The sequence below is a fragment of the Punica granatum genome, chromosome 2 (genome assembly GCF_007655135.1).
Source record: "Punica granatum isolate Tunisia-2019 chromosome 2, ASM765513v2, whole genome shotgun sequence".
Taxonomy (NCBI): Eukaryota; Viridiplantae; Streptophyta; class Magnoliopsida; order Myrtales; family Lythraceae; genus Punica; species Punica granatum.
The window spans coordinates 30689847-30715963 of record NC_045128.1 but is presented as its reverse complement, the minus strand read 5'-3'; the positions used below and the strand labels follow the sequence as shown (position 1 = coordinate 30715963).

Here is a 26117-nt window from a genome sequence, read left to right as displayed (position 1 = left end):
TGAGTATCGAACTTGAAAAATCTTAATTATCAAATGATGACGTGCGTCAGTATACTATACACTTTCTTTCATATATTTTTACCCATTTTTTCAAGTAATATCTTTTCATTTTCCGTGTACTTGTTTCAGAGGATTACGGGGTTGAATCCCTTTTTTCGGTGTACTTCAAGTAACATCTTAGATGGAAGTTTGACTTAGGGTGATTTTAAACAACCAAGAGGAACATCTTTGTCCTTAAGACCCGGTTTTCCCTTGGATCGATCCACCCTGTCAGTATCTCCACAGAATTTCTGCTGCAAATCTTCTTGCTCCAATAAACGTAACCACGATTCCATGTGATAACATTCACTTTTATAGTATGAAATATGACTTACTGGTTTCACAAAGAGTGCCGGTTCGATATTATGATTGTCCAAATGCAATGGGCAATAAACATTCATTCACTCCTCAAGTAAGAGAGAGGACTCAACAGTCAAGTCCCAGTATGTGGTGTCAAAGTACAGAACGAACAGGAACCAAAGACGCAATTGAAGAACTTGAACATTTAATCAATAAGTTTCGCTTACAGAATGCATGACGCAACCTACATTTTATTTGGATCGGGAAAGAAGAAAAATCCTAAAAACCAGATGAAGTGAGACTTCTCCCACAGCTCCACAAAGGTAACACGAGAGACAAATTGCTAACAAGACTAAAAATTTCAGTAATCAAAACTGTACACTTCAGAGAGGCAATGTAACATCTCAGATGTCTTATCTCAATAATTCGCGAATGCTTGAGCCCGCAGGAATGGTTAGCCTCTTAGCAGTCTTCAAGAAGTCGCTGCAACCACAGAAACATTTTCATGCCAATCAGACCAACTAACATATATTCGAGATTTAAATGTTTAAAGTAGACTAAGATTGACATTTGGTGAATAAAAACAGTAAGGAATAGAGAGTCCTATGGGTGACAGATTTACCTAAAGGGTTCCTCGCCGGCATGCTTAATAGCACCGGCAGCATCCCGGTAAAGAATATTCCTCAGCATCTCTGAGCCCTCAATCCCAAACATCTCAGCAAGGTTTCTGTAGAGCTCCTCATACGAGCCTAGGACCGATAAGTCCAGGGTCCGGCCCACATCCTCAGACTCCATGAACACCTTGCAGTGGCCTGTCTCGACCCCGAGCCCGAGCTCAGTCTTCCGGTTATTATTGTCCTTACGCCTTGTCTGGAAATTATCTTCCTCAGAAGAGGTCTCTGGTGGACCTGATGAAGAGGTCTCTGGTGGACCTGATGAAGATGTCTCAGAGTTCTGGTGCTGGGTGAGGATGAGCTGACCAAAGAGCAAGATGTGGGGGGACCCTCCTGAACCCGACTTCTTCTCACCGTTTTCCTTAAAATGATTTGCAGGAGTTGCCATAGTGAGCAAGCAGGATATGTTGTTAGTGTTTGGGTTACCATTTGGTTCATGGTTAAATCGAGTGGGTAGAGGAGGAGCAAAGTTGTGATTATCAAGATGGTGTCGGGATTTATTCAGGAAGAGACTCGAGGAGTGGAGTTTATTGAGACTTAGATCCGATGGGGATAGTCCGTAGTGAGCATGCCTGGCTCCCTGTATGCCTGCAGGAATAATGTTGTCCGGAATGTAACATAGGGGGCTGTTTGATTGTCCCATTAGCAGGGGGTTGCTTGGAAAACTAGAAGGAAGTTGAAGTTGTTCCATTAGCGAGAAATCTGCAGTTGGTGGGACACGGAGCTTCTTCCTAGGGGGAGAGAATGGAGAAAGGTGGATCGAAGGCATAGTAGATACCAACTCAACAAGCCATGGGCTGACCCGCTTCAAATTCTGGAGCAGATCGGGCTCGTCCCAAGCAACCTACAATTGTTCAATGTTGCAAATATCAGTCAAAGGTTATAGAACCATGCTTCATATGCAGTGATAGTTCTTCCATTAGCAGCATAAAATTTAAGAAAAATCGGTCACTGAACGGAAACATTGCAATCAAGCTGAGACTGGCCTGAGGAACTGGGATATGTTTCCATCAATATAAACTCAATTGTCTACATAAATGTCTTGCTTAACCATCACCAGGAATTCAATGGTTCAGGAAGATCAAGGAAAATTCGGAACAGGACGTCAGTTTCTATTTCTATTATGTACATTGTATAAGAAAATCCATGATAGAATAGAACTGAAGAGGCACCTGTAAGAGCCGCCATGGAGAATTAGGCCAGTGAATCGGGTCAGCAACCTGAACTAATGAAATCGTCCCCATGAACCAGCTGATCCGAGATGAGTCCTCGGTCTCAAATGGCATCTTAAACCTCATCCCCGAGCACCACTGGATCGTCATCGAATGGCTCACGGAGGATGCCTTAACAAAGAATTCAGGAGTGCCTGCCCGCGGGTAGTAGGCGACGTCAAACGGCCGCCCACTGGCTGCCAGAGCAGCTGCTCGAACCACTGATTCTGCAGTCACTCTCCCGACCCCGCCATTATCCGAAGCCTTTTGCATCGGATTGTTATTTCCGTCTTCCCTCATAAACATTGAGTATCCTCCAAACGGACCTGAGCTCGAGTTCCACCCTGACCCGTACTCCGGGCCGCCACCAAACCCTCCCCGTTTCACCCGTCTTATCCCGACACACAAATCCCCATTCTCCGCCCTCAGGAACACGATCGAGTCCCCCGCCACGAGCTTCTTCTGATTCACAAAGTTGCTCCACCCTGTGGTCAAGAGGTGGCGACGCGGGGTCCCACGGTAAATGTGCCGGAATTTCCAGCTTTCTCCATGAACATCCTTGGCTATTATGGTCTGAACCGGAGGTTCAGCAGAGTAATCCAGCCGGGGAAAAATCGTCTCTGCACAGTACCGCGGGACGGAGAAACCCCCGCCATTATTTGCATCCGACTGGGTCAGGGTCTTGGCAAAGGAAGCGGCCTTCTCTGGGCTCTCAGCCCCATCATGATCCATCAACCCATCGTTGTCCAGGTCGAGCCCTTGGACTTTCACGGGCACAAGCGTAATCCTGGCGAAGACCTCGTCCGTCTCGCGATCAGCCATGTACTTTATGGCAGCAAGGCGGCAGAGCACGAGGGGAGGAATATTGTGGGAATTCCCGAAATCGACGGGACCTTGGGCGTGCTCGGCGTGGCCCTGAGGGAAGTAGAAGACCTTCGAGTTGAGTGGCGGCATTTGGACCATCCCGCCGGCGCAGGCGTGCCATAGCTGAGGATCCAGACACTTCTCCACAGTGTTCCTCTTCATTGGGTCTCTCTGGCAACACAACTGTCTTTGACTGATTCACTGTTCGATTCGTTGCCGCAGAGGCATAAAGATCCCTCCTTTACTCCACCAGATCTCAGGGGAAGGAACTGTTCTGCCAGAATTGGGAACCATCAATTTCTCATCTCTAACAATTGCAGGAGAGGAGACTAACTAACAGCTAGAAAGTTGAACTGAGCTCTCAGAAGCAAAAACATGGAGATGAGGAACATTAAAGAACAAGAAACAGAGGAGCTCTGGGCTCTACTTACCTTCCGAGGTCAGACACCAAAAGGGACTTGGAAATCAAAGATTTGAGGTAAACAGGGGACGACCCAGAAAGGGAAATCGGAGAACTTTTCCGGGAAAGCAAAGAGCTTGCGGTGGAAAAATTGGGGGAAGATGGAAAAGGGTTAATTGGGTCCTTTCCAGACTCTGAGAGAGAGAGAGAGTGCAGAAGTGTAAAGAGACAATGGGAGGCTTGTTGAGAGAGAGAGAGAGAGAGAAAGAGAGAGACGAGCTCTGTAGCACTGCACAGTAGCCCAAGAAGCGAAGGAAGCACCTGAAGCTTCCAACCTTATTAACGACCACTCTGTTTCCCATTACGACAGGAGGGGGCTTATTTATACATAGGACTGAAGGAAGGACAAGATGAAAATGTAAAATAATATGGTGTTTCTCTTTTTTTTTTTTTCTTTTTTTTTCTATGTTGGTGTAAATTGGCATATATTATGTTATTGGTGTTTTTGTTGTCCCAAATGTTCATGTTAGATTAGCAAAATAATTTTTCTTGATTTTTCGATGACTGTTGGTGGCTACAATCCAAAACCAGAGCCAAATTCAGGATATTTTTTAACATGATTTATGGTGTCCTCTCTTTTTTTTTTTTCATATTTCTACTATATGTTATCGGAATAAGGTTTCAAAATTTTAAATCGTTATGGAAGAACTTCTCCAAATTATATTGAACATTGAAGCAGATAGATACTTTTGCTACATAACACAAAGGAGTAACATATGCTTGATCCATGGCACAGTTCGAATTCATTGCCTTTTCACCTAAATAATCAGGGCATTTTCATCGTCATTACATGTTGTTAAGTACAAGTTAATTATTTCACTCAAGACTCAATAGCATAGTACGTATTGCATGGTCGGTCTTGATAATTTTCGGTGACAAATTAACAGAGAAGTCATCTGCCAATGGGAGCAACCGTTTGCCCCTATTGTATAGTCACATGGGTCATTAGTCCTTCGTCTAATATGAATGGTAAAAAATCGACCACTACAGTCAATCTCTGCTAAGAGGGTGGTCTAGCTATCTAATTTCTCGAATTTTTCTTCAACTCGGTGTATAGTGACTCGGCTATAAACTTATGAATTGCCCTTTTTTTCTTCGATCACATGGAATCCTATGAATCAGGAAAGGCGTAAAGTCAACTTGCCCAAGATCAGCACAATATTGGAAGAACAAACAAACCCCATGTTCAAGATTGGTTTCCACGCGACACCCAACAAGGTCAAATAGATGGCTCATTTCTTCGGCCAAAGTCAAGATGCCTCATTTATGGAATAGGCATCTCTATTTAATGAATAGATTAAATAAAATAGGTGCTTCGTCCAAAGTAGAAACATAAATTGGGGGGAAAAAAGGAAATAAAGAGGCTCGTTTGGCAAAGAAAATATAAAGGATATATATGTATATAATATGTATGATCAACATTACATTAGTGCATACAAAAAAGACATTATCGAGGGGAAAATAAATTAATTAGGGAGTTGGGGAAGCGTGGGGTGCTCTGAAATCAAGGCAATACATGGGATAATTAAGAAGATTAACATTAACCGTAGTCAAAGGTCATCGAGTCCAAGGCCCTAACTCTGCGGCAAAATTAATTTAACTAGGGTTAGGGTTTGTTATTTATTGTATGTAATATGGGGCCACAAAACTCGGGGAGCTTGGCTAGGGTTAAATAGTATTTAACATTTTGATTAATAAATAAATTAGTGATTGGTCAACCAAGACAGGATGTCATTGGTTGTTTGTGTGGGTTCCCGATTCTTTGGTCGGGGACAGTATTCAGTCTTGCTTATTTATCGGATATATGTTGAAGAAGCTGAAAGTACCACATCTTCCATTGTTCTATTCCTTCCTTCCTCGCTTTTTATTTTTATTTTTTGCCCTTTCTCCTAAAAAAAATCATGTTTTGTACAGTTGGTTTTCTTTTTCCGGTGTGCACAATGTAAAATTAATTTTCGTTGGGGTCGTACAGTAATATTAATATAAGCGTTGCATTAATCTTGGGCTACATTGTATAATTGCTACCCCTGGTTGTTTTCTCTTCTGATTTATGTTGAGCCATTATTTCTTGTTGGTGGCGCATGAGGTCTCATGAACTAATTTCTTCGTGGAAAATCTTGTCAAACATTCCTATTGTACCCTTATTTTTTAAAAAATAAGGAATTCCTATATTCTTAAGCGAGAATATAATCTTTACTCGCATAATCCGATTGATCAAAAGTCACGGGTACGTAAAAAGAAGACAGCTCTTAATTCATATATGTAAGTTCTCCCTTACGAAATAATGCTCGTCTTTAATAATTTTCTTTCCTTGTTCGAAAAGTTTTAAAGAGGGCAAAAATTTCACGGAACCTATCAATGACAATATCTGAAAGTTTCAAATTCATTTAATGTTCAGTGGAATTCAATCTTCTTAAGTATCCGGATTTCTTTTATATGTTTCTTTTCTTGACGTGGTAATTTCGCCAATGACTCCCAAAATTTACATTTTCATCATAACCCACTAGTGTCACTGTGTCCAATAATGCTGCCAAGATAAACCTCAAATTTAACAACTACATGTGATGCTATAGAATCGGGCGGGTCTCAATAATGAAATAGGAGTCGTACAGATCTCAAATTAGCCAAATCAGCTTTTCCGTTACATCTTCATTTGCATTTCCATGATACTGGTAATTAATTTCAGCATATATAATTTTTCTGTGTTCGGATAGATATGAGCATGTCGGAGAGAAGGCAGCCCCCGCCATTGAAGCCTTTCTGTACAACCTTTGAGTTGAGGATGTTAATATTTGCCTTTTTAATGTTTGACTAATAAATACATAGAATGACGGAATTACGGGTCTCAATCCAATTCAGTTGCGAGGGGAGATGAAACCAAGATGCTGATTTTGGCTTATGGAAGAATAATTAATAAAACCCCAAAAAGTTAAATTAAAAAGAAAATAATAAAAGGATTTGGGTGACACTGACATTTAGACTCGTGGACAAGGTAAAAATGGGGATAAATAGCGTGAGGTGCATGCAAAAGCCAAATCGAACGGCTAATGACTAATGAGAGTGTGACGCTGACCCCCTTGGTCGATCAAAACCAAAATCCTTCTTCTTTATTTATTAATGATTTGCTCATTTAATGCCTCAAGCTTTGGGGGCAACTCCATGAGATCAGAGAGGATATTAACGACAGTCGAGATCCATTTCAGCATCCTTTGGACAGTTCAGATTTGAATCAAGATTCTTGTTTTCTTCGATGTTTATCGAATGGTTTGTACTTACATATGCATGGCTTAATAGATCTTTTAAGTCCATCGTCCTCAAATCAATTAAATCCCTTTTGCTAATTGTTCATATGATACGATTATGTGACTTGAATATATGAACTTTGGAGACAGAAATCCATGCATGTATGTGTGTGGATTAATTAACAGCCAATACATGTGGTAGTGCCCGCCACTTAGGTACGGTACCGAGACTTGTAAGTCAATAGAAAGCCGATTTAAACTTTCACTCCATGAGGGGATCGTTGTTGTAACGGTTGATCACTAGAAATTGGTGATATGCTTTATGGTGAAATGACGGCCAAGCATCTAATTGACGAGTAACCGAGCATAAAACATTGAGAGGGCATATCGAAAGCGACCTTCTAACAAAGCACAGCTCGGCTTCAAATAGGCTTTAGGATTAATGAGAGACATGGAAAGGAGTAGTAGTAAAACGAAACAAACATAGAAAAGGACCTTGCATGCCCGCATAATGTGGTGTTTGCCCCATTTACCAATTAGGAGAGCTCTTCTCCAACTTCTTGACCTATCAACAAATTAATTATCAAAGCCTCTCTCTCTGTTTCACGCACATATACATTTTATTTATTTATTTATTTTTCCAAAAATTGGTATCCAAAAGTCTGTAAACTCAAATAATTCAAATTCAAATTGGGTTGGCCCATTAATAGATAATACTTTCATAATCATAAATTTTATTCATTTACAAAATTAGTACATGGAACCATTTTTAAAGAAAAGATGAGAACCATTTAAATCGAATATGCATGTCTGCACATACACATTAATATTAAGTGGGACATCTAACCTTTTTCTGCTGAATTTTGGCACCACACAAACCCAGCCCTAACCTAAACCAAACCCTACCCTGCGTGCTTTGGGGCCCCTTCATGGGGAGGATTGTCTCGTGGTTGTCTTTCTCTGAGAGGGCCCTTGAGGGGAACAACCATTTTCGAACAGGGACACACTAGCTCATATCATGTCTCCTATCTCAATTTTATTACACAAATTATAAATCACCCATGTATCATATAGTGAATATATATATATATATATACACGATCTATTTTCTTCTTCGGGGTATCTAACTTACATTACTTGTGCGCTGTATGATTACAACTAGAATTCATATGTATTCTTTTATTTACTCGTTCGTCTCGACCCCCTTTTAGCTGTTGTAGCAAGGATGGACAACTTACACGTGAGCCAACTTTAGTATGTTTTGTTGAATTTAACACTAAAATGGTATGTATGTCAATGAAAGGAACAACTATGGGATTGAAGTTTGTTGTAAATCTTTTTCATGCAAATTAGGAGACTCAATCAATTTTAATGGGCAGATGGAGTCGATTGTCATCTCAGAGTTGTTCCGCCTATGAAAAATATTTGAGGTGGTTGAACTTAATTCATATTATTATTATTATTATTATTATTATTTGAAGAAATTAAATTAATGATGGAAGTCATATATGAGTTTTATTCCAAAAAATAAAAAATAAAACTCATATATGAACTTCCATCGTTAATTTAATTTCTTCAAATACATGAGTTTTTATTTTCCTTTATGAAAAAGGATTGACGATTGTTACTGAAAAAGACCAATTGACGTCATAATAAAGTGGATATGTATTGAAAGCTAATGAATTGATTAATTAACATACTTAAGAGCAAGTATTTATACTATATTCCTCCAAACTCCAAAGCAAGTGAACTTATCAAGTTGATTTTGTTTATGCGCAGCGTCATTACTTCTCCAAATAAATAATTTGGCATAAGAAGATAGGTAGATGAAATTCTTAACTAAATAATAAGAGCTCTTTCTTCCCCATTCTTTAACATGCGCAATCTTCATGCTCACTTGACGAAATGGTTATGTTGATAGAAAAATTCGATCAACAGCTACAACCGATGGCATGGCTCTCCAACGATATGCTTGAAAACAATCGACCAACCCAACTTTCGGAGCTCTCGACTTGAAAATTTACTCGAACTTGAGGTGGACCGCCCACCCGATAAGTCGTACTCACATCACATGGAGATAACTACTATTAAGGTTGCTCTCTTCAATCCTTGTAAATGCTGAGGTAGAACGAATCGAGCATGCAGAATTTTTTTATTTACCGTGAACGGCCCACGGTTGTCACCTTTCTAAAGGTCCTTGAATTAATCGAAACCGGGTGTTGGCCGTTAGCGGCCGTGACGGCAACACTGCCGGAAGAGGGGAGGGTGGGAGCTGCTAGCGTACGTCGGAGGTGCAGGGTTTTGTCGTGAACTCGCATGGCAGGCCTCAGAATAATGAGGAACAGGATGGTTTAATACGAAAGAGATTTCTTCTTCTTCTTCTTCTTTTTCTTTTTTTTTTTCTTTTTTTTTTCCTTTTGCTTTTGCTACGTGAGAAGATTAAGGCGGGGACGTGTGGGGCCCATTCGGTGGTTGGGGGACCCCACGGCCTTCCATCCCCGAGAATCTCTGTCGTTTACCAGTGCTCATCTCATCACAGGGGAAGGGAACTGTCGCCTTGCGGTTGATGTTTTACGATGGCTCGCAATCCCCATATTTTAGGCCATTTGCTTTTTCTTTTTCCTTTTTTTTTCCCTTCTTTCTTAACCTTTCTATTTTCTTCCCTTTTTATTTTTTATTTTTTTTGTATATACATGCTAGTATTCAAAAATTCAATAAATCTCGATTAATCCAGTTATAGTTGGATCAACCCACTGAAGGATAAAACTTTTTTTGTGTGAATTATCTCAATTTACAAAACTCGAATTCGAAATTTTTTTTAAGAAAAACAAGCATTGAACGGTTTGATTGAATCCATATTTATTTTTCTTTTTAGTTATTTTTTCATATTTGTTAAAGTCATTTCACAATGCTTTTCGAGTAGATGAGGTCCTTTTTTTGTATTTTCCCTTCAAATCTACCTTGCAAAGATCAAAATAAGGTTTTTATATTTCAAAAAATTCCCTACAGGATTACATAATGGATAGTAGATGTGCGAATTCCCAACACAAGTTTTGAGAAACTTGTATTTTTGCATTCTCTCGAGTTTACTAGTCATGTTTATCCCATAAAATTTAGGTCTTTGTCCCGCTTTTGACACGACAATCTCCCAAAACTTTAACTGAATATGACAATATAATCCATATGATGATTTATTGCAGATAACTTTATAGATATTTTTCAAATAAATCTTCATTATTAGCTACCGAAACAAGATCTTCATTATTATTTTCTTCCTGAGGGGGTATTAAAGGGTACGTGGGTAGACAAGGTAAAGATTCGACTATGATTTGGAAGAGAAATTCAATGGCAGTTTGCAGGTACAAAATCAGCAAATATCATTTTTTTTTTGGGTCACCTAGGGCAGAAGTTGAATTGATCCCAGATCTAATTCAAGCTCGAGCTCAATCATCATAACAAAAAGATAAATTTCTCCCCATCATAAATTTTTTATTTTCAAGATTTGTTTGAAGAGGAGATTTAATAAGCAAATATCAATTAAAAGTTATTTCCATGCAAGTCGGACACGTGGTGCACGAGCATTGGCTGGATTCAGCATTAAATGAGCACACGTGTCCAAGGAGCCCCGCCAATGTGCCGCGCCCACCGGCTTCGCCTACTGCGCTCCCCTTTGCCTCGCTTAGAACAACTAGAAATGTTCCCCCTTTAGCCAGTTTGGTCAACTTTTGCAATTAAATCCCCTCCATTTTGTTCTTCTTTTTTTTTTTTTTCCCACACACACAAAATTAAAATGGGCATATGGTAATACATGTTATTATCATCCAAAACCTGAAGCAATTACACGTCAAACAAATCGATATATTTACTATAAAGAGACGATCGATTCATAAATCTGATACCGGTTCGGTCATAGTGTAATGCTATATGCATATTGTAAGGTTGAGATTCTTTTAATTACTTTGTGAGGTGTCTCGAACGATCAAAGCATCACTTAAATAACTTACAGGGAAACAAAGATTTGGCAACATTTTCCAGAAATATGAAAAAGAGAGAGGCTGATTGTGATTTTCTCATTGCTACCTACATTTCTTCCAGTATAAACAGCTCCTGCAGTTGAAACCACTTGGGCCCAGCCCGTTAAGGCCCATTTTTCCCATTATAGTAGGTGAAAACCCTCACCTTGCCCCTCGAATTGGGATGAGTTAAGGGCCGAATGTTTTGGGAGTCCAACTAGCATAACCATTTCACAAAATCATAAGCAATCTCCAAAACTTTCGAGCCTATCTTGAGATAAATAATAAAAGGGAATATAGCAACCATAGCACAGAAGTTTGGTCATTTTCACTTCTTAGCAGGCCTTTTGAAATTGGCACGGTGCAGCACAAATCACTATTTCTGTGTCAAATCTAGCACGCGGTTTAATGGGTGTCAGTAAAACGAACGAAAAACTGAGCTGGCCTTGATGGTGGGTGGTCCTTGCAATCATGTATTCCCTTCTACAATTGTTATTTGCCGCTCCTTGTAAAGACATATGATGTGATATGAAAATATGAGGTAAGGTATATCACAAAATCCAAAATATAATATCTTGAAAGGCATGTAGTATACCTGAAATTGGCGTTGGCAGATCCACTTCCTCTAGAAATATATATAAAGTATCGAGATATCTCATGTAAATATATATTCCAATGTCAATACAAAAATTAGCAGTTATGCGGAAGAAAGAAATACTACTAATAGGTACACATGATGATGGCTACTTTCCCGGTGCACAAGATGTTCAAGATTTCCCGAAACATTCAGGTGTTGTCCATTCAATGTCGAGTTCATTGGCCATTTCGCGATGGAACGAGATTAATCAAAAGGGAAAATATCACGTTAGGAATTTAGGGGGGGAGGGAAGATGGAACATCATGTCAGCAAATGAATACTTGAATAGAGCCCTGAGGGAGAGCCAAGCCAACATCAATGGGGTGGTTACGGAGTTGCAGTTTGGGTATTGATTGGTCAGAATCCGACTAATTGCCTAATTGGGTTGAAATCACTTCACTTTTAGACTTAGGCAGGATTTGGATCTTCCAACCGTAGCCTTATTATTATTATTTTTTTCGGTTACAGTAGCCCAATTATTATTTAATGGACACTAAATTTATTTGCAATTTATTCACCAAATTCAATGCTCTACCTACCCATTTTGGAGCCGAGCTTTTCTCAATAATTTGGATAGGACTAGTTTTCATACCCCAGCAATTTTTACGCTGTTTTTTTTTTTTCCAAATCTTCATAGTGAATAAATTTTCAGGTTTTGGATATGGATTTCAAAATGACTTCTTAAAAGTATATGTTTTCATTTATTCACTAAAACTTAACAATTCTTTATAGTAGTGTGTAATTCATTGGTGTACTCAACAAAATTATTAGAGTGCCATGTCAAAGAAATAAACTATTTATTAAGAAAAGTTAGTTGTAAATGACAATTAATTAAAGTTTATAATGCAATTTTTAAATTTCATTAACAATATAGTCTTTCTAAATATACATTTTACAGAATAAATTGTTTCCAATCGAATTTAGTGGGCATTAATTATAATCTAAACTATGCTAAAATTGGATAAGAAATGTAAAATTAGAATGTTTCTAGCTTGAGTCATAATTATGTTTCTACAATTACTTTTTGAAAGTCTCTAGTTTTTACCTTTCGTATATGAAAATGACTTATTAAATTATAGTGATAGTGAATCACAAAAATAATTTATTATAAATTTCAAAACATGTAATTTTTGCTATCTTTATCCCTTTTTTCTTTATGTAAGAGGAATGATAAAAGTAAATGCTTATAGAAAATTTATTTTTCTAATGCTAATAGAAAATCAAGTGACATCCAACTATGAGTAATACTCTGCACAAATGCGTTTCAGGTATCTTGCTCAAAGAATATTTAACGAAAACGTTTCTTAAGCAATGCGTGACTAATAGAATAGTAATAGTTTTTAAAATAATCTTAGTAATCTAATGGCATTTCTAATTTTTTAAAAATTATGAAAAATCTTAGTGAGATTTTGTTGAAAAGAAATATTTATTGCAACATAAAAAGGAAAGCAACAAACAATAAGAGAAGACATATAGAAAAATAAGAAACGAGCTTCTTCCCCTTCTCTTTTCTCCCGCACCGCTCAAAGTCGATGTACAATCGGCCGATGTAAGTGCACCTACCGATCCATCATCTTGATCAAGGTAAATGTAGATCATCGACACTCGAATATTGGAAATCCACCAAGATTAAGTTCTTGCAATATACCCCAAAGGATATCTTTTTTGTTTTTGGGAATACCAATGGAATTTGACCTGAGACATTAGTTATAAGAAGTGCAACAAAAAGACAAGGGAAAAAAGAATTTGCTTTCGCCAATGAACTGACGAAAGTTTTTAACAATTTTGTGCTTTATTTATAGATATGCATTATTAAGTACTTTTGGTACATTAAAACACATCAGTTGGTAAATGATGAAAAACTTTTCACAACCATTTAATTGGAGAATTTAGTAGGCATCAAATATGTCTCATTTACTAATTTTCATGTGTTTTTATTGCAATGCAATAAAAATCTATTTATTATTACAAATATATTAATTTTATAGAAGAGTTTGCCATTATTTGGCCGCTAATGTTATGTCATTTATTATCTTACACATTAAAATGTTGGTTCTTCATATATAAACGTGCAATATTAAGTCTTTTTGGTTCATTAAAACATGTCAATTACTAAATAAAGAAAAACGTTTCACAATCATTTAATTGGCTAATTTAGTAGGCATTAAATAGGTTCCATTTACCAATTTTCATAAATTATATATTATTTTTTAAATAAAGTGGCAATTTATTATTTTTTATACTTACACATTAAAAGATCAATGTGTCAAGAGTTTAATTTGTAATTCATTTGTAAATTTTTAACATATTAATATATCAGTGTCAAAAGGATAGTTTTTCAAAATTATATATAATATTTTTAAAATATTAATAATTTATTATTTTTATAAAATAATATTTTAATAATTTATTTGTAATTTATTAATATGTCTTTAAAATTTATTAATATGTGATGTATCAAGAGTTTAATGTCTAATTTATTAATATGTCAATGTGTCAGGAATATGAGAAGTCAAGAATGCCATACAGCTCACACATTGTAGAACCCGGTGGAGCGATGTGTCAAGCTTATGAGAGCTTCAAATGCCATGTGTCAAGCATAGGAGAAAGCTTGAATGCCACATGGCGGAACTTAGCGAAGTGTTTCGGCCATTACATATTATATATTCATTAATATATTCATATGTCAAAAGAATAGTTTTCCACAATTATATATAATCTTTTAAGATATTAATAATTTATTATTTTTATAAAATAATCTTTTAGTAATTTATTTTTAGTTTATTAATTTATCAATATGCGATGTACGAAGAGTTCAATGTGTAATTTATTAATATGTCGAGAATATGAGAAGTCTCGGATGTCATGCAGCAGACACATGGCAGAACCTGGTGGAGCGATGTGTCGAGTATATGAGTCCTCATATGCCACGTGTCAAGCATATGAGAAGGCTTGAATGCCACAGGACGGAATCTAGCGAAGTTTTCTAGCCATTATATATTATGTATTGATATATTGATTAGAAGATTAAAGCTAATTGAAATTATTTTTTCTTGAAATAATATTTTTTTCGCTTAATCTTGTATAACTTTGGTACGTGTATATTTTCATATTAAAATTATTGTAATAATTTCAATCGAAAGTTAAATTCGATTAAAATTATTTTTTTATTAAAATATTTTTTCATTTAATCTTATATATAGATACTATGAAATAACTTTTAGACTTCTAATTAAAGAGGCACATAAACACATGGCAACTCGCGGCTGGGAGAACCCATATGGGAACATGTACACGCAGTGACACATAGCATAAGCTGGAGTTTGATTAAAATAAATTTGCTGATTATGTAGAATAGTTAAAATAGTTATTAAAATATATAGATTAGAAAGTTAAAATTAATGAATCATTTTGGCTATACAATTCTACCAATTCGTGTTAAAATTAAAGCAATTGTTTTGGTATTGCAATTCTATGCTGCATTTGGTTTCAAAATATGATTTTAAAATTATATTTTGATTTTGAAAAAGAGTGGTATAAATGAGGTCCACACTTTGACTTTGTATGAGTTATTTTATTTTGTTGTGGAAAAAAAAGTATAAATGAGGCCCACTCTTTGACTTTATATGAATTATTTTGTTTTGTTGTGGATAGAATTAAGTTAAAGTCGTGATTTTAAAATCACATTTGCAAACCAAACAAGCCACTACCAATTTGAAGGTTAAATTTTATTGAAATTATTTTTTCCACTTAATATGATATAACTTTGGCACGTGTATTTTTTAACATTAAAATTACTGCAATAATTTCAATCAAAAGTAAATTAGATCAAAATTATTTTTTATTAAAATGATTTTTCCATTTAATCATATATGCAATGTATCAAGAGTATCAAGAGTTATTTTTATTTTTATTTTTCTGTTTATTTTATTTTTTATAAAATAATCTTTTAGTAATTTGTTTGTAATTTATTAATTTATCAATATGCGATGTATCAAGAGTTCAATGTGCAATTTTTTAATATGCCAACATGTCGAGAATATGAGAAGTCTCGGATGTCATGCGGCTGACACATGGGAGAACCTGGTGGAGCGATGTGTCAAGCATATGATAGCCTTGAATGCCACGTGTTAAGCATAGGACATGGCTTGAATGCCACAGGACGAAACTTATCGAAGTATTACAGTCATTATATATTATGTATCAATATATTGATTCGAAGGTTAAAGTTGATTGGAATTATTTTTTCTTGAAATAATTTTTTTCCAAGAAATCTTATATAATTTTGGCAAGTGTGTATTTTCGTATTAAAATTATTGCGATAATTTCAATCGAAAGTTAAATTCAATTAAAATTATTTTTTATTAAAATAAATTTTTCGTTTAATCTTATATATAGTTACTATGAAATAATTTTTAATCTTGTAATTAAAGAGACACATGATCACATGGCAACACACGGTTGGGGAACCCACATGGGAACATGCACAAGCGGTGACACATGGTGGAAGTTGGAGTAATTCGCTTAAAATAATTTTGCTTATTATTTAAAATAGCTAAAATAGTTATTAAAATATATGGATTGGAAAGCTAAAATTAAGCAATCGTTTTGGCTCTACAATTATACCAAGTCTTATTAAAATTAAAGAAATTATTTTGGTGTAGCAATTTTACCAATCATAAGGTTAAATTTTATTGAAATTATTTTTTTCTTGAAAATAATTTTTATCGCTTATTATGATATAACTTCGGCACGTGTATTTTTTCGCATTAAAATTACAACAATAATTTCAATCAAAAGTTAAATTCGATCGAAATTATTTTTTATTAAAATAATTTTTCTATTTAATCAAATCTGTAGATTCAATGAAATAATTTTTAAAATTGTAATTAAGGAGGGCATGAACATATGGCGACACCCAGTTGGCGGAACCCACATGGGAACATGCACACGCGGTGACACATGGCGAAAGCTAGAATAGCCAAAAATTACATATGGCATAACCTGGTTAATCGTTATAGGCATTATATATTATATATTCATATTAAAATTAAAGCAATTATTTTGATGCTGCAATTCTACCAATTTAAATGTTAAATTTGATTGAAATTATTTTTTCTTAAAATAATTTATAAATTTGGCACGTGTGTTTTTTGTACTAAAATTACTGCAATAATTTCAATTGAAAGTCAAATTCGATCGAAATTCATTTTCATTAAAAACATTTTTTCGTTTAATCATATATGTAGATTAGATGAAATAATTTTTAATCTTATAATTAAGGAGGCGCATGGACACATGACAACACGCGGTTGGCAGAACCCACATGGGAACATGCACACACGGTGACACGTGGCGGAAGCTAGAGTGGCCAGTCATTACATGTGGCATAACCTAGTTAACTATTCCATGCATTATATATTATTGATAGAAATTTTTTTTCTTGAAATAATGTTTTCTACTTTATCGTATATAACTTTGCCACATATTTTTTCGTATTAAAATTGATGCAATAATTTCAATCCAAAGTCAAATTTGATCGAAATTATTTTTCATCAAAATGATTTGTCCATTTAATCATATATGTAGATTCGATGAAATAATTTTTAATCTTGTAATTAAGGAGGCACATGAACACATGACAACACGTGGTTGGTGGAACCCACATGGGAACATGTACACGGTGATACATGGCGGGAACAGAAGTGGCCAGTCATTACACGTGACAAACCTGATTAACTGTTCCAGGCTTTATATATTATATATTGATTTGAATAATAATTTCATTGAAAATATTTTTATTTAAATAGCTTTTCTACTTAATCTAATATAACTTTGGCACATGTATTTTTTCGCATTAAGATTACTGCAATAATTTCAATTGAAAGTTAAATTCGATCAAAAACATATTTTATTAAAAGATTTTTTCGTTCAATCATATTTGTAGATTCGATGAAATAATTATATATTATATATTGATATATATTGATTTGAACATTAAATTTGATTGAAATTATTTTTTCATGAAATATTTTTTTCCACATAATCTTATATAACTTTGGCATGTGTATTTTTTCGTATTAAAATTACTAAAATAATTTTAAATGAAGTTAAATTCGATCGAAATTATTTTTCATTAAAATGATTTTTTTGTTTAATCTTATTATAGATTCAATGAAATAAATTTTAATCTTGTAATTTAGGAGCCAGAAGAACACATGGCAATACGCGGTTGGTGGAACCCACATGGGAACATGCACACACGATGACACATGACGAAAGCTGAAGTGACCAATCATTACACGTGACGTGACCTAATTAACTATTTCAGGCATTATATATTATATATTGATTCGTTAAATGTACTTTTCTTTGGTCTTGCCGGGTTCCAAAGGATTTTTTATTTTGTTTTTTTAAGGTTAAAATTTTGAAAATTGTGCCGACATAGCATACAGCTTCAATCACAAACCATAATCAACAGTTAGAGCATGACAATGATGCGTGAGTTGGCCCTTTCTTGCTTAAGGATTTCAGATTTGAAGGAGCAATTTATGGATTCCGCCATTTGGTTTCAAAATATTTTTTAACTCTACTACACTTAACTCTACTTATCTTTAATTCAACAATAAAATTATTACTTTTTTCATTTTCTTCAATTTTTTTAACCATTCAATTCAATTTTTAATACTAAATTTTTTTCAACTATTCATTACTTTTTTCACAATTCAACAACACAATCATTATTTTCTTTCAACTATTCATTACTTTTTCACACTTTTTCTTATAATTCAACAACACAATTATTACAAATCAATTAAAACCAAAATTCAATTCTAAAATCAAATACAACCTAAAGTTTTCTTACTTGTTAGTTTTAATAATCGACAATATACACTATATCAATGATTTAAAAGACGAACGTATCATAATAAAAGTCGCACTAGTTAGCATATCCCTCTCAAGCCCTCATCATTTGTAAATGCAGTCATCGCCACCCTTATGCCCTACGAGGACATATACTAAATGACTATCAAACAAGACGGTCGAATGTGACGGATCAGCTCACAAAGCTCTGAGCCAAATCGCAGCACACAATGTGCCATGCGGATTGCACTTCTTAGCTCTTATTTTTGCAATATTTAATTGTTGTGACAAAAATATTATGTTGAAATGCCTTCTTTGATGAGATTACGAAGTATTCTATTTTATTGAGTGAAATTAATTTCACTCAAATATTTTAATTTCAGCCAAATATCATGGACTTATCATTGCGATTTTCTTGACCAGATAAGAGGAGTTGAAAGTTTTAGGACATAAATACAGATTTTCATTACCCGACTCGAGTTCTCCAACTACAAACTGACTGCAAAAAGAATTCCCATATTACATGGAAATATTTTTCAGAAAATAAACAAAACCGGAAAAAAAAAATTATTGAATACAAACGGCATAACACTAACACAACCAACTCTAATTAATGGCCTACTAATCCCTAATCTTACCTAAAATTAAACTCTAACCTCTCAAAGTCCTTCTAACCCTTTGAATCAATTCCCTCAGCTGCCCTCCCTAGTACTACTTTCTCACATGTCTCAGATCCGACTCTGTACAAAATACAATTGAACAAAAGAAATGATTTGAGTACTATCTCAAACAGTACGTATGTAATCGACTAACGAAGGCGACAAACATCTTCCTTAGACACTATAATCTATGGCTACATTGGTGTTCGGGATCAAAGTGACTCCTGGCTCGCCCTCGCCCTTGCTTCTCATCTCGAGCACCTTCTTGTGGGAATTGGAGTGAACGGATGGGACGAAAGTAGGGCTCGCTGCAGGCCTGTACTCCGGGAAGAGCCGACCTGACTTGTATCGTACCCCGCAAGCATTGCAGAGGGTCTTTGGGCCCATCGGGCCAGCCCGCCACTGGGGCGTCTTGGTGATTTCACAGTGCAGGCATTTCCTCACGGGCTGGGTCGATGGCGGGTTCTGATTCCCGTTTGTTGGTCCAAGTGGGGCAGCAGCAGGCTTGATCTTCTTCTTCTTCTTGTGCTCCGGGTTCTTAGCTGGCTTTGGGATTTTGATTTTCACGGGTTGGGATTCTGCGGCATTCTCGGATTCAAACGAGGCCTTGGGAGACGCAGCACTAGAGTCTAGGGCTCCGCCTGGTAGGAGGATTTGGATGGCTGGGCGGGGACTGAAAGTGGCAGGACGAGGCCGCTTGCTCCGTGCCCGCCCGCATCTGCTGCCTTTAGGGGTAGCTGATTCGGGGCTCCACGGAGACGGTTTCCCGCCAGAGCCGGAGCATGAGCTGCTGCTATCAAGAACGGAAACCGGACTCGAGGTATGGAACTGATGATGGGACGTCGGTTCCTTGCTCTCAGTCGTCGAGGACTCGAGCTTGTTTATCGTGAGGCTCTCGCCGGAGAAGGAGTCCTCCACGAAGGTCGAGAGCCATTCTAGCTGGACAATGTCTTCATACTGCAATTCAAAAGCAAAAATAACAACCGGTCAAATAATGATAAGTGGGTTATCCTATCACATAGTTGCTAATTACTTTTCATATATATGTACCAAAAATAGCATAATTTTCAAACAAAATTTGTAATTAGGATTTTTATTTTTAATTTAAATTATTGAGCAAACAGACAAGATTATCTTATCAAGGTTGGCTCCCACTCTGCCACCGACAGAGATTAGAGGTTGTTCTTGTTCTAGTCCATACGCAGACCCACATGATCTAATTAATAATTGATAATTAGGCTAATGCCCGAAAATTATAAAAAAATCAACGACCCAATAAATTGAAATCTAGGACAAAAAAAATCCGTTCAAATTCACTGAATGGTGAAAATCGGGAAACTCGTATAGTAACTTGGTCGAACCCTCTAGGGAGTCCCGAAATGACTTGTATGAGAGCCATTTTAGTATAAAATAAAATGATCTCCCAATCCCATCAAACGGTCCACCGGAGGGTCTGCCTCGGGACTGTAAAATTGAATCCTAGTAGGACGAAAATTTCCAATCAAATCAAGAGGCCGTTAAAAAGGAAGAGACCACCGAGATTGACTTCAAGGCGGGCGTGTACGACTACGTGCAGATGATTGCGGCTGGCCAGCTGGCACGCACGTGATAGATCGCCCCCACATGATGTCACGCTCAGGCAGATCCAACGGCCATTAATTTACAAAAACAAAAAGACGACGACGTGGCCTATAATTCCCGAAAGAACAAGCAAAGCAAAGCAAAGCAAAGCGCGTTGAAATTGCAAAGACACTCAAATTTTGTTATTTTGTTTTTTTTATTATAAATAATAATAAAGCGAACCAGAATCTTCGTGCGACCGACAGCCAGCAATCACCGCCGGTAATTAAGCTTTAAAAAAATCTTCGAGCCGGAAATGACTAATGTTAACGTCTGGGGTGAATTTGCAATAACAGTGGAGAGTTGCGGGAGATTTTAACAGTGTCCTCATCTTATGTGAATTTCCCGTCTTGCACCCCGAAGTTTAAACCAAAAAAAAAAAAAAAAAGCGTCTGCCCCGGATTTCGATATTCATCGGTGCATAAGTTTGACGAACCAGTCAAGTGGCCCGAATGTGCGTTTCTAGTGCCCACATTAGATGGAAAAATGAGAAATCATTGGCATCAACCACTTGGCATTCCTGGAACAAATTCATGGATGGTGGCAGGGTCGAAGCGTAGTGAATTTGCTTAGACATCAGGGGGCCAAATGGAATCGATGTAAACTTGAGGGTGCAAAATGGAATTACATATCAAAATTTATCGTACGCAGTCATTCTTGACCTGATTAATTCATTAATTAATTAAAGAATGCTCACCGGAACGGAGAGCTCGGCGGAAAGGTCCGCGCTGCTGCTGTTGTTGGTGAAGACCGAGTCAGAGCAGGGAAGTGACTCGGTCTGAGCCGACCAGATGCTGGGGAACGAGTCATGGTTCGCCAGAGGGAGGCCGGCCTCGACGTCCTCGACGGGGAAGTCGAGGAGGTCGTCGATGTGGTCGAAGAAGCTGCCGCAGTCTGCCGCCTCGTCCATCAGTTTTTGTCCAATCATTGTCGGCCGGCTGAGACTTTCCTGGCAAAATCGACAGCCGAAAGCGTGAGAAACCAAATAGGGTAGACAGGCACACACAAACAGAGATAGATAGATAGAGAGAAAGGGATAACAGTATCATTAGTGCTCTGTTTGGCTGCCTGGAAAATGGTGAATGTGGGCAAGAAAATGAAGTTGGGAAAGTCGAGATTTTGAGTTTTAAACCCATCAGGAAGTCAAGTGGTTATCAGATTGAGCTCAAATTCAATTGAGACTCGCGATAAAAGGGGCCTCAGAGGACAGTCAGATTTCTCCCCAAATGGACTACTTATGGACTATACTTAACATGTTAGCAGAGCAGGGGAAGTATAGTGTCAGTACCTTAGAGCGAGAGAGAGAGAGAGAGAGAGTAGAGATGCAGGGGAAGGAGAGGCTGTTTGAAGTTTGAAAGATGGGAGAAGGGAGAAACAGAGGCCTAAAAAGGAAGGAAGGAAGGAAGAGAGAGAGAGAGAGAGGGGAGAGTGGAATGGGGTTAATGGTAGGTGAGCCATCCGCCTTCATTGCAAGCTGTCTTTTTTACTCTTCCCACCTTCACTGTCTTGATGTAGAAGTCTTCTCTGCTCTCCCTCCCCCCGCCCTCTCTCTCTCTCTCTCTAGACACCACTTTCTCTCTCCTCTGATATCAGGGGTGGTGGTGGGGACCCACCACACCTCTCCCCCCACCGCTCCCTCCACTGAAAACCCACAGCAATCTCGACGATGATTTGAATCCCCCCTTCCTCACGCTCACGCTCACGGGCCTTGCCATGCTAGCTCCACCGCTGCTGGGGGTTTCATTTCATTTCCCACCTCTAAACTAACTTGAATTCAGAATACGGGAAGAAGAAGGATAAGAAACAGGGGGAGTGCTTCGTTTTACTTACCATTTTTTTTTATCAATTCTCTGCTGCTACTGTATCAGAAAGAATCTCGTGCTGGGTTCAGCTTGTGACAGCTTCTTGGCGTTCTTGGAAGGAGAAGAACAGATAGGGAGACTGTGTGTGTCTTCAATGGTGGAGCAGATTTTCTGGGCTTTTATTATAGGAAGGAGGAGGAGATATCCAGAGTCCAGACAGAGAGAGAGAGAGAGAGAGAGAGAGGTGGGAGGAGAATTATTGACTATTCTATTCAACCGCGGCAAAATTTCCGGGCAGGACACAGTTGTCCTCTTTCACTGTTCTGCTTTCCATCCCATTTCCCTCTTCTGACATTTCCGTCCGGTTCTTGTTCTCACCTTCTTGGTTTCATAACGGAACAATTGGCTGCGGATAATTTCGCCGTTCTCTCGGGGAGCATAGATTTTTCTTTTTTCTTTTTTTTAATGGGGGATAAATAAAGTGAATTTAAATAGCAATTCGTGTATAATATAATTATTTTTAGATTAGAAATGTAGCTGTTCTTTTCCCGCAAACGCCTTCATAAAATCGGGAGGAGGAGGAGGAGGAGGATTGAGACATATAGAACGAATCGAGTTTTTTTTTTTTCCCTCTTATAGAAAGAAATAATGAGCTTTTTCAAGTGGAGGTGAAAAATAGAGTGAATGAATAGTTCTATTTGAATGAATAGCAAATGTAGTGGTCCTTCATAAGTGGGACGCCGACTCAAATTTATGACTAGCAAATCTCGTTCTTCTATATATGTAAATTCAAGAATTATAAGTCCCGTATTCTGTATTTTTTTTCCAACCTAATAATATATCTTGTAATCCGTGCTTTTCACCGTAATTTGCAAGGTTAATCATCAAATTTCGAGTATTTCTTACGTAAACTATCATTGAAGGTCAGGGTCTTTGCTCAGCCCTTTTGCGACTTCAGCAAATGGCTCGTACAATACGATGATGAATTTTTTTTTTCTGGCCTCTGTTGTTTTTTTTTTCCTTGAAGGATAATGCACTGACCTCTGTTGTCGTGACTCTTGTCATTATGATTCTTTGATGATGAATTTGAATTACGGAAAGTTTCCACCGTTGGCCCAAAAGAAAAAAAGAAAAACAATTTCTCGCATAAAAAAGGATGTAGTGGAATGGCAAAATCCTTGCTAGCTAGTAATTAAGAGGTTTCAATTTGACATTCGTGGTGGAACTATCCGTACCCCTTTATTATCTATTAGAATTTTTATTGCATTGTAATATATTTATGAACATCTCTTGTAATCGAAAAAAAATTACATATTCGTACAATATATAATGTAAAGAAATAATCATTAAGCCCTAGACGGGTTCTATTTTACCCAAAAAAATAAGCCCTATGGGATATAAATAGTGAAAGGGAAATCACATTTTACGTTCCCTACTCAATAATGTACAAGTGATGAAATAATGAAAATGATGGCAAAACAATATCATTCTATTTATAACAAAGCTAAAACTCTTGTATATATAGACATGTGTTGCAATTTCAAAAATTTTCCTATTTTTTATTTGCTTTACTTACTTATGGATATCTATCATTTTATTTTATATCAATTGTCAAATTGCATATTTGATTGAGCTGGCACTAGTAGAGTATGCTTTTTCTTTTTTTTGAAAAAGCAAATGGAGGTCAAAGGTTCAAATGCCATCTCAACTAATACTCCCATGTATATATATATATATATATATATATATATATATATTTCCAAGCCAATTAATAATTAATAATGCATTCTATATATAGAAATTTGAATACTTTTTTTTTATTAAAACATTTACAAATATATTTCTATAATTTGTTTGGACTGAGATCTAAATTAGAAAAATAAAGAAATGTTAGCCATACATATCGTATACATTTTACGTGAGAGGAGAGGAAACCTATAATAAAAGGTGTATTTCGATACATTTTGAAATTAATATTTAAAAGATAGATTAGATTAAAGGTTGAATGAGTTTTTGACGAGTTATATAAAGAATTTCACGAGCATCCTCAATCCAATTATTGAGTGTTTTCTTTTCATTATAGAAGTTGGTTTCTTCAAATCAATTTTTTCGTCCTTAAAAGAGCATTAATCCTCCACCCAAAAAGAGCATTAATCATATACTAAAGTTTTAGTTTTTATTAAGTAAAAAATTAAACATGGTCCATCAGGCTTGGGAAGTATTAAACCTGGTCCGTTGGGATTAGGGAGCGAGTATGGGCCTTTTCTATACTCAAGTGAATTTTTTTTTGTCTTTTTCTGTATAAGGATGAATTAAATTATATTTAACTTGGTCCACAGAAACATAAATGTGATCTTGATTGGACAATATAGTTTGGAGGTAAGTGGTTTTCTTTTCTCAAATGGGGTAGTGGGGTTAGTGCCTCAGTGATTACTTACTATTTAATTACCAAATCACTTCAATCTAATTATTCATAGTAATTTATATAATAATGGTATTTTGGATAAGCGAAAGTGAGTCCAAATGAAATTTTTTTATTTATATGTTCTAGATTACAATATATTTTTTTAAAAGAAATAAAATAGAATATAAATGCTAACTGGTAGAGTATGATGTTCATCATGTTATTAATGGTTGAAAGATAAATATTTATCTTTCAGATATAAAAAATTATATATCAATATCTAAATAATGACTATCAGAAATTTAAGTTAACAATTTAATATATTCTTTTCATAATCTATATGAAGAAAAAAATACGATTTCCTCAACAATATTATAAAAATTAATTTCTAATATATTTATTAAAAATTTATATTTTAAGAATAGTGAAAATGAAGAAGGACCCCGCAATCAAGTGCGGGCCCTGTCACTAGTATATAATGAAAGTAAAAAAGTAAATAAATTTGACTTCCAATTACACCAATTGATATTGGAGAGAAGTAATGTACGAATTATTATTCGATTCAGATAATAGGGAAAAAACAATAATTTTCATAAAATATTCACTTTCCACTAAAAAAACAGATATGTACTAATGGAAATATGTACCATTAGAATATGGACCGTTGGAATAGAGAAATCTGTACAGCAGTTTTATGAACCATTGATGTACATGTGCACTTTACTAATGGGTTATACTGAGAAGTATATATCTATGTCCATTGGGATAAGTTTCAGGGATATGCCAACAGTCAAAATCTAATGAAAAAGAATTCTATCAATGAGATTGTTACCAATAAAATGTACTTATTGATGTCTGCTGAAATAGATTTTCAAGGATATACCTTCAGTCAATAAGTGTCGGAAAAAGTTTCGTTGGTAAAAGTCTTTTTCCATTAGATTTTGACTAGGAGTTATTACACTAGATATCACATGGTATCACCCATTTCTCTAATATATCTCATGATTTAAAAATTACTTAGAAATATCTATGGTTTACATCTGATTCTAAATTTATCATGGCGTTTATTTCTCCGTCAACATTTAACTGTGTTGCTGATGTGAAACTTAAGTGGGTTCATTCTTGCCACTGTGACTCTTTATTCGAGATAGATTTGAAAAAAAATTAAAATCATAAGATAGATTTGAAAAAAAATTAAAATCATAGGATAGGTTTGGAGTCTACTTAATTTTCATTAAGGAATAAATTGATGGCGCAATAGTTTTGAAACAAGATGTAAACTATAGATCTTTTTGGGTAATTTTTAACGCACGTAATAGATTTGAAAA

The 26117-nt window shown here is 36.1% G+C and overlaps 2 protein-coding genes across 4 annotated transcripts; both read right to left on the bottom strand.

The window, feature by feature from the left end:
- Positions 1–422: 422 nt before the first annotated feature.
- On the bottom strand, positions 423–3843 carry LOC116197337 (auxin response factor 16-like). Of its 2 annotated transcripts, none has more exons than XM_031527448.1 (4): positions 3520–3843; positions 2186–3362; positions 962–1857; positions 423–822 (listed from the first exon to the last, which is right to left on the bottom strand). In XM_031527448.1, the coding sequence occupies exons 2-4, from the start codon at positions 3248–3250 to the stop codon at positions 753–755; spliced, it is 2031 nt and encodes a 676-aa protein (XP_031383308.1). In that variant the 5' UTR covers positions 3251–3362; positions 3520–3843; the 3' UTR covers positions 423–752. The 2 variants fall into 2 exon arrangements, with proteins under 2 accessions (XP_031383308.1, XP_031383307.1); XM_031527447.1 differs by having other exon boundaries at positions 2186–3357.
- Positions 3844–18744: 14901 nt separating this feature from the next.
- On the bottom strand, positions 18745–22770 carry LOC116196277 (GATA transcription factor 8-like). 2 transcript variants are annotated; one of them, XM_031525922.1, is made up of 4 exons: positions 22414–22770; positions 21872–22341; positions 21281–21532; positions 18745–19920 (listed from the first exon to the last, which is right to left on the bottom strand). In XM_031525922.1, exons 2-4 carry the CDS (start codon positions 22049–22051, stop codon positions 19138–19140), a joined length of 1215 nt encoding a protein of 404 aa, XP_031381782.1. In that variant the 5' UTR covers positions 22052–22341; positions 22414–22770; the 3' UTR covers positions 18745–19137. The 2 variants fall into 2 exon arrangements, with proteins under 2 accessions (XP_031381782.1, XP_031381783.1); XM_031525923.1 differs by lacking the exon at positions 21872–22341 and having other exon boundaries at positions 22414–22747.
- Between the last annotated feature and the right edge of the window lie 3347 nt (positions 22771–26117).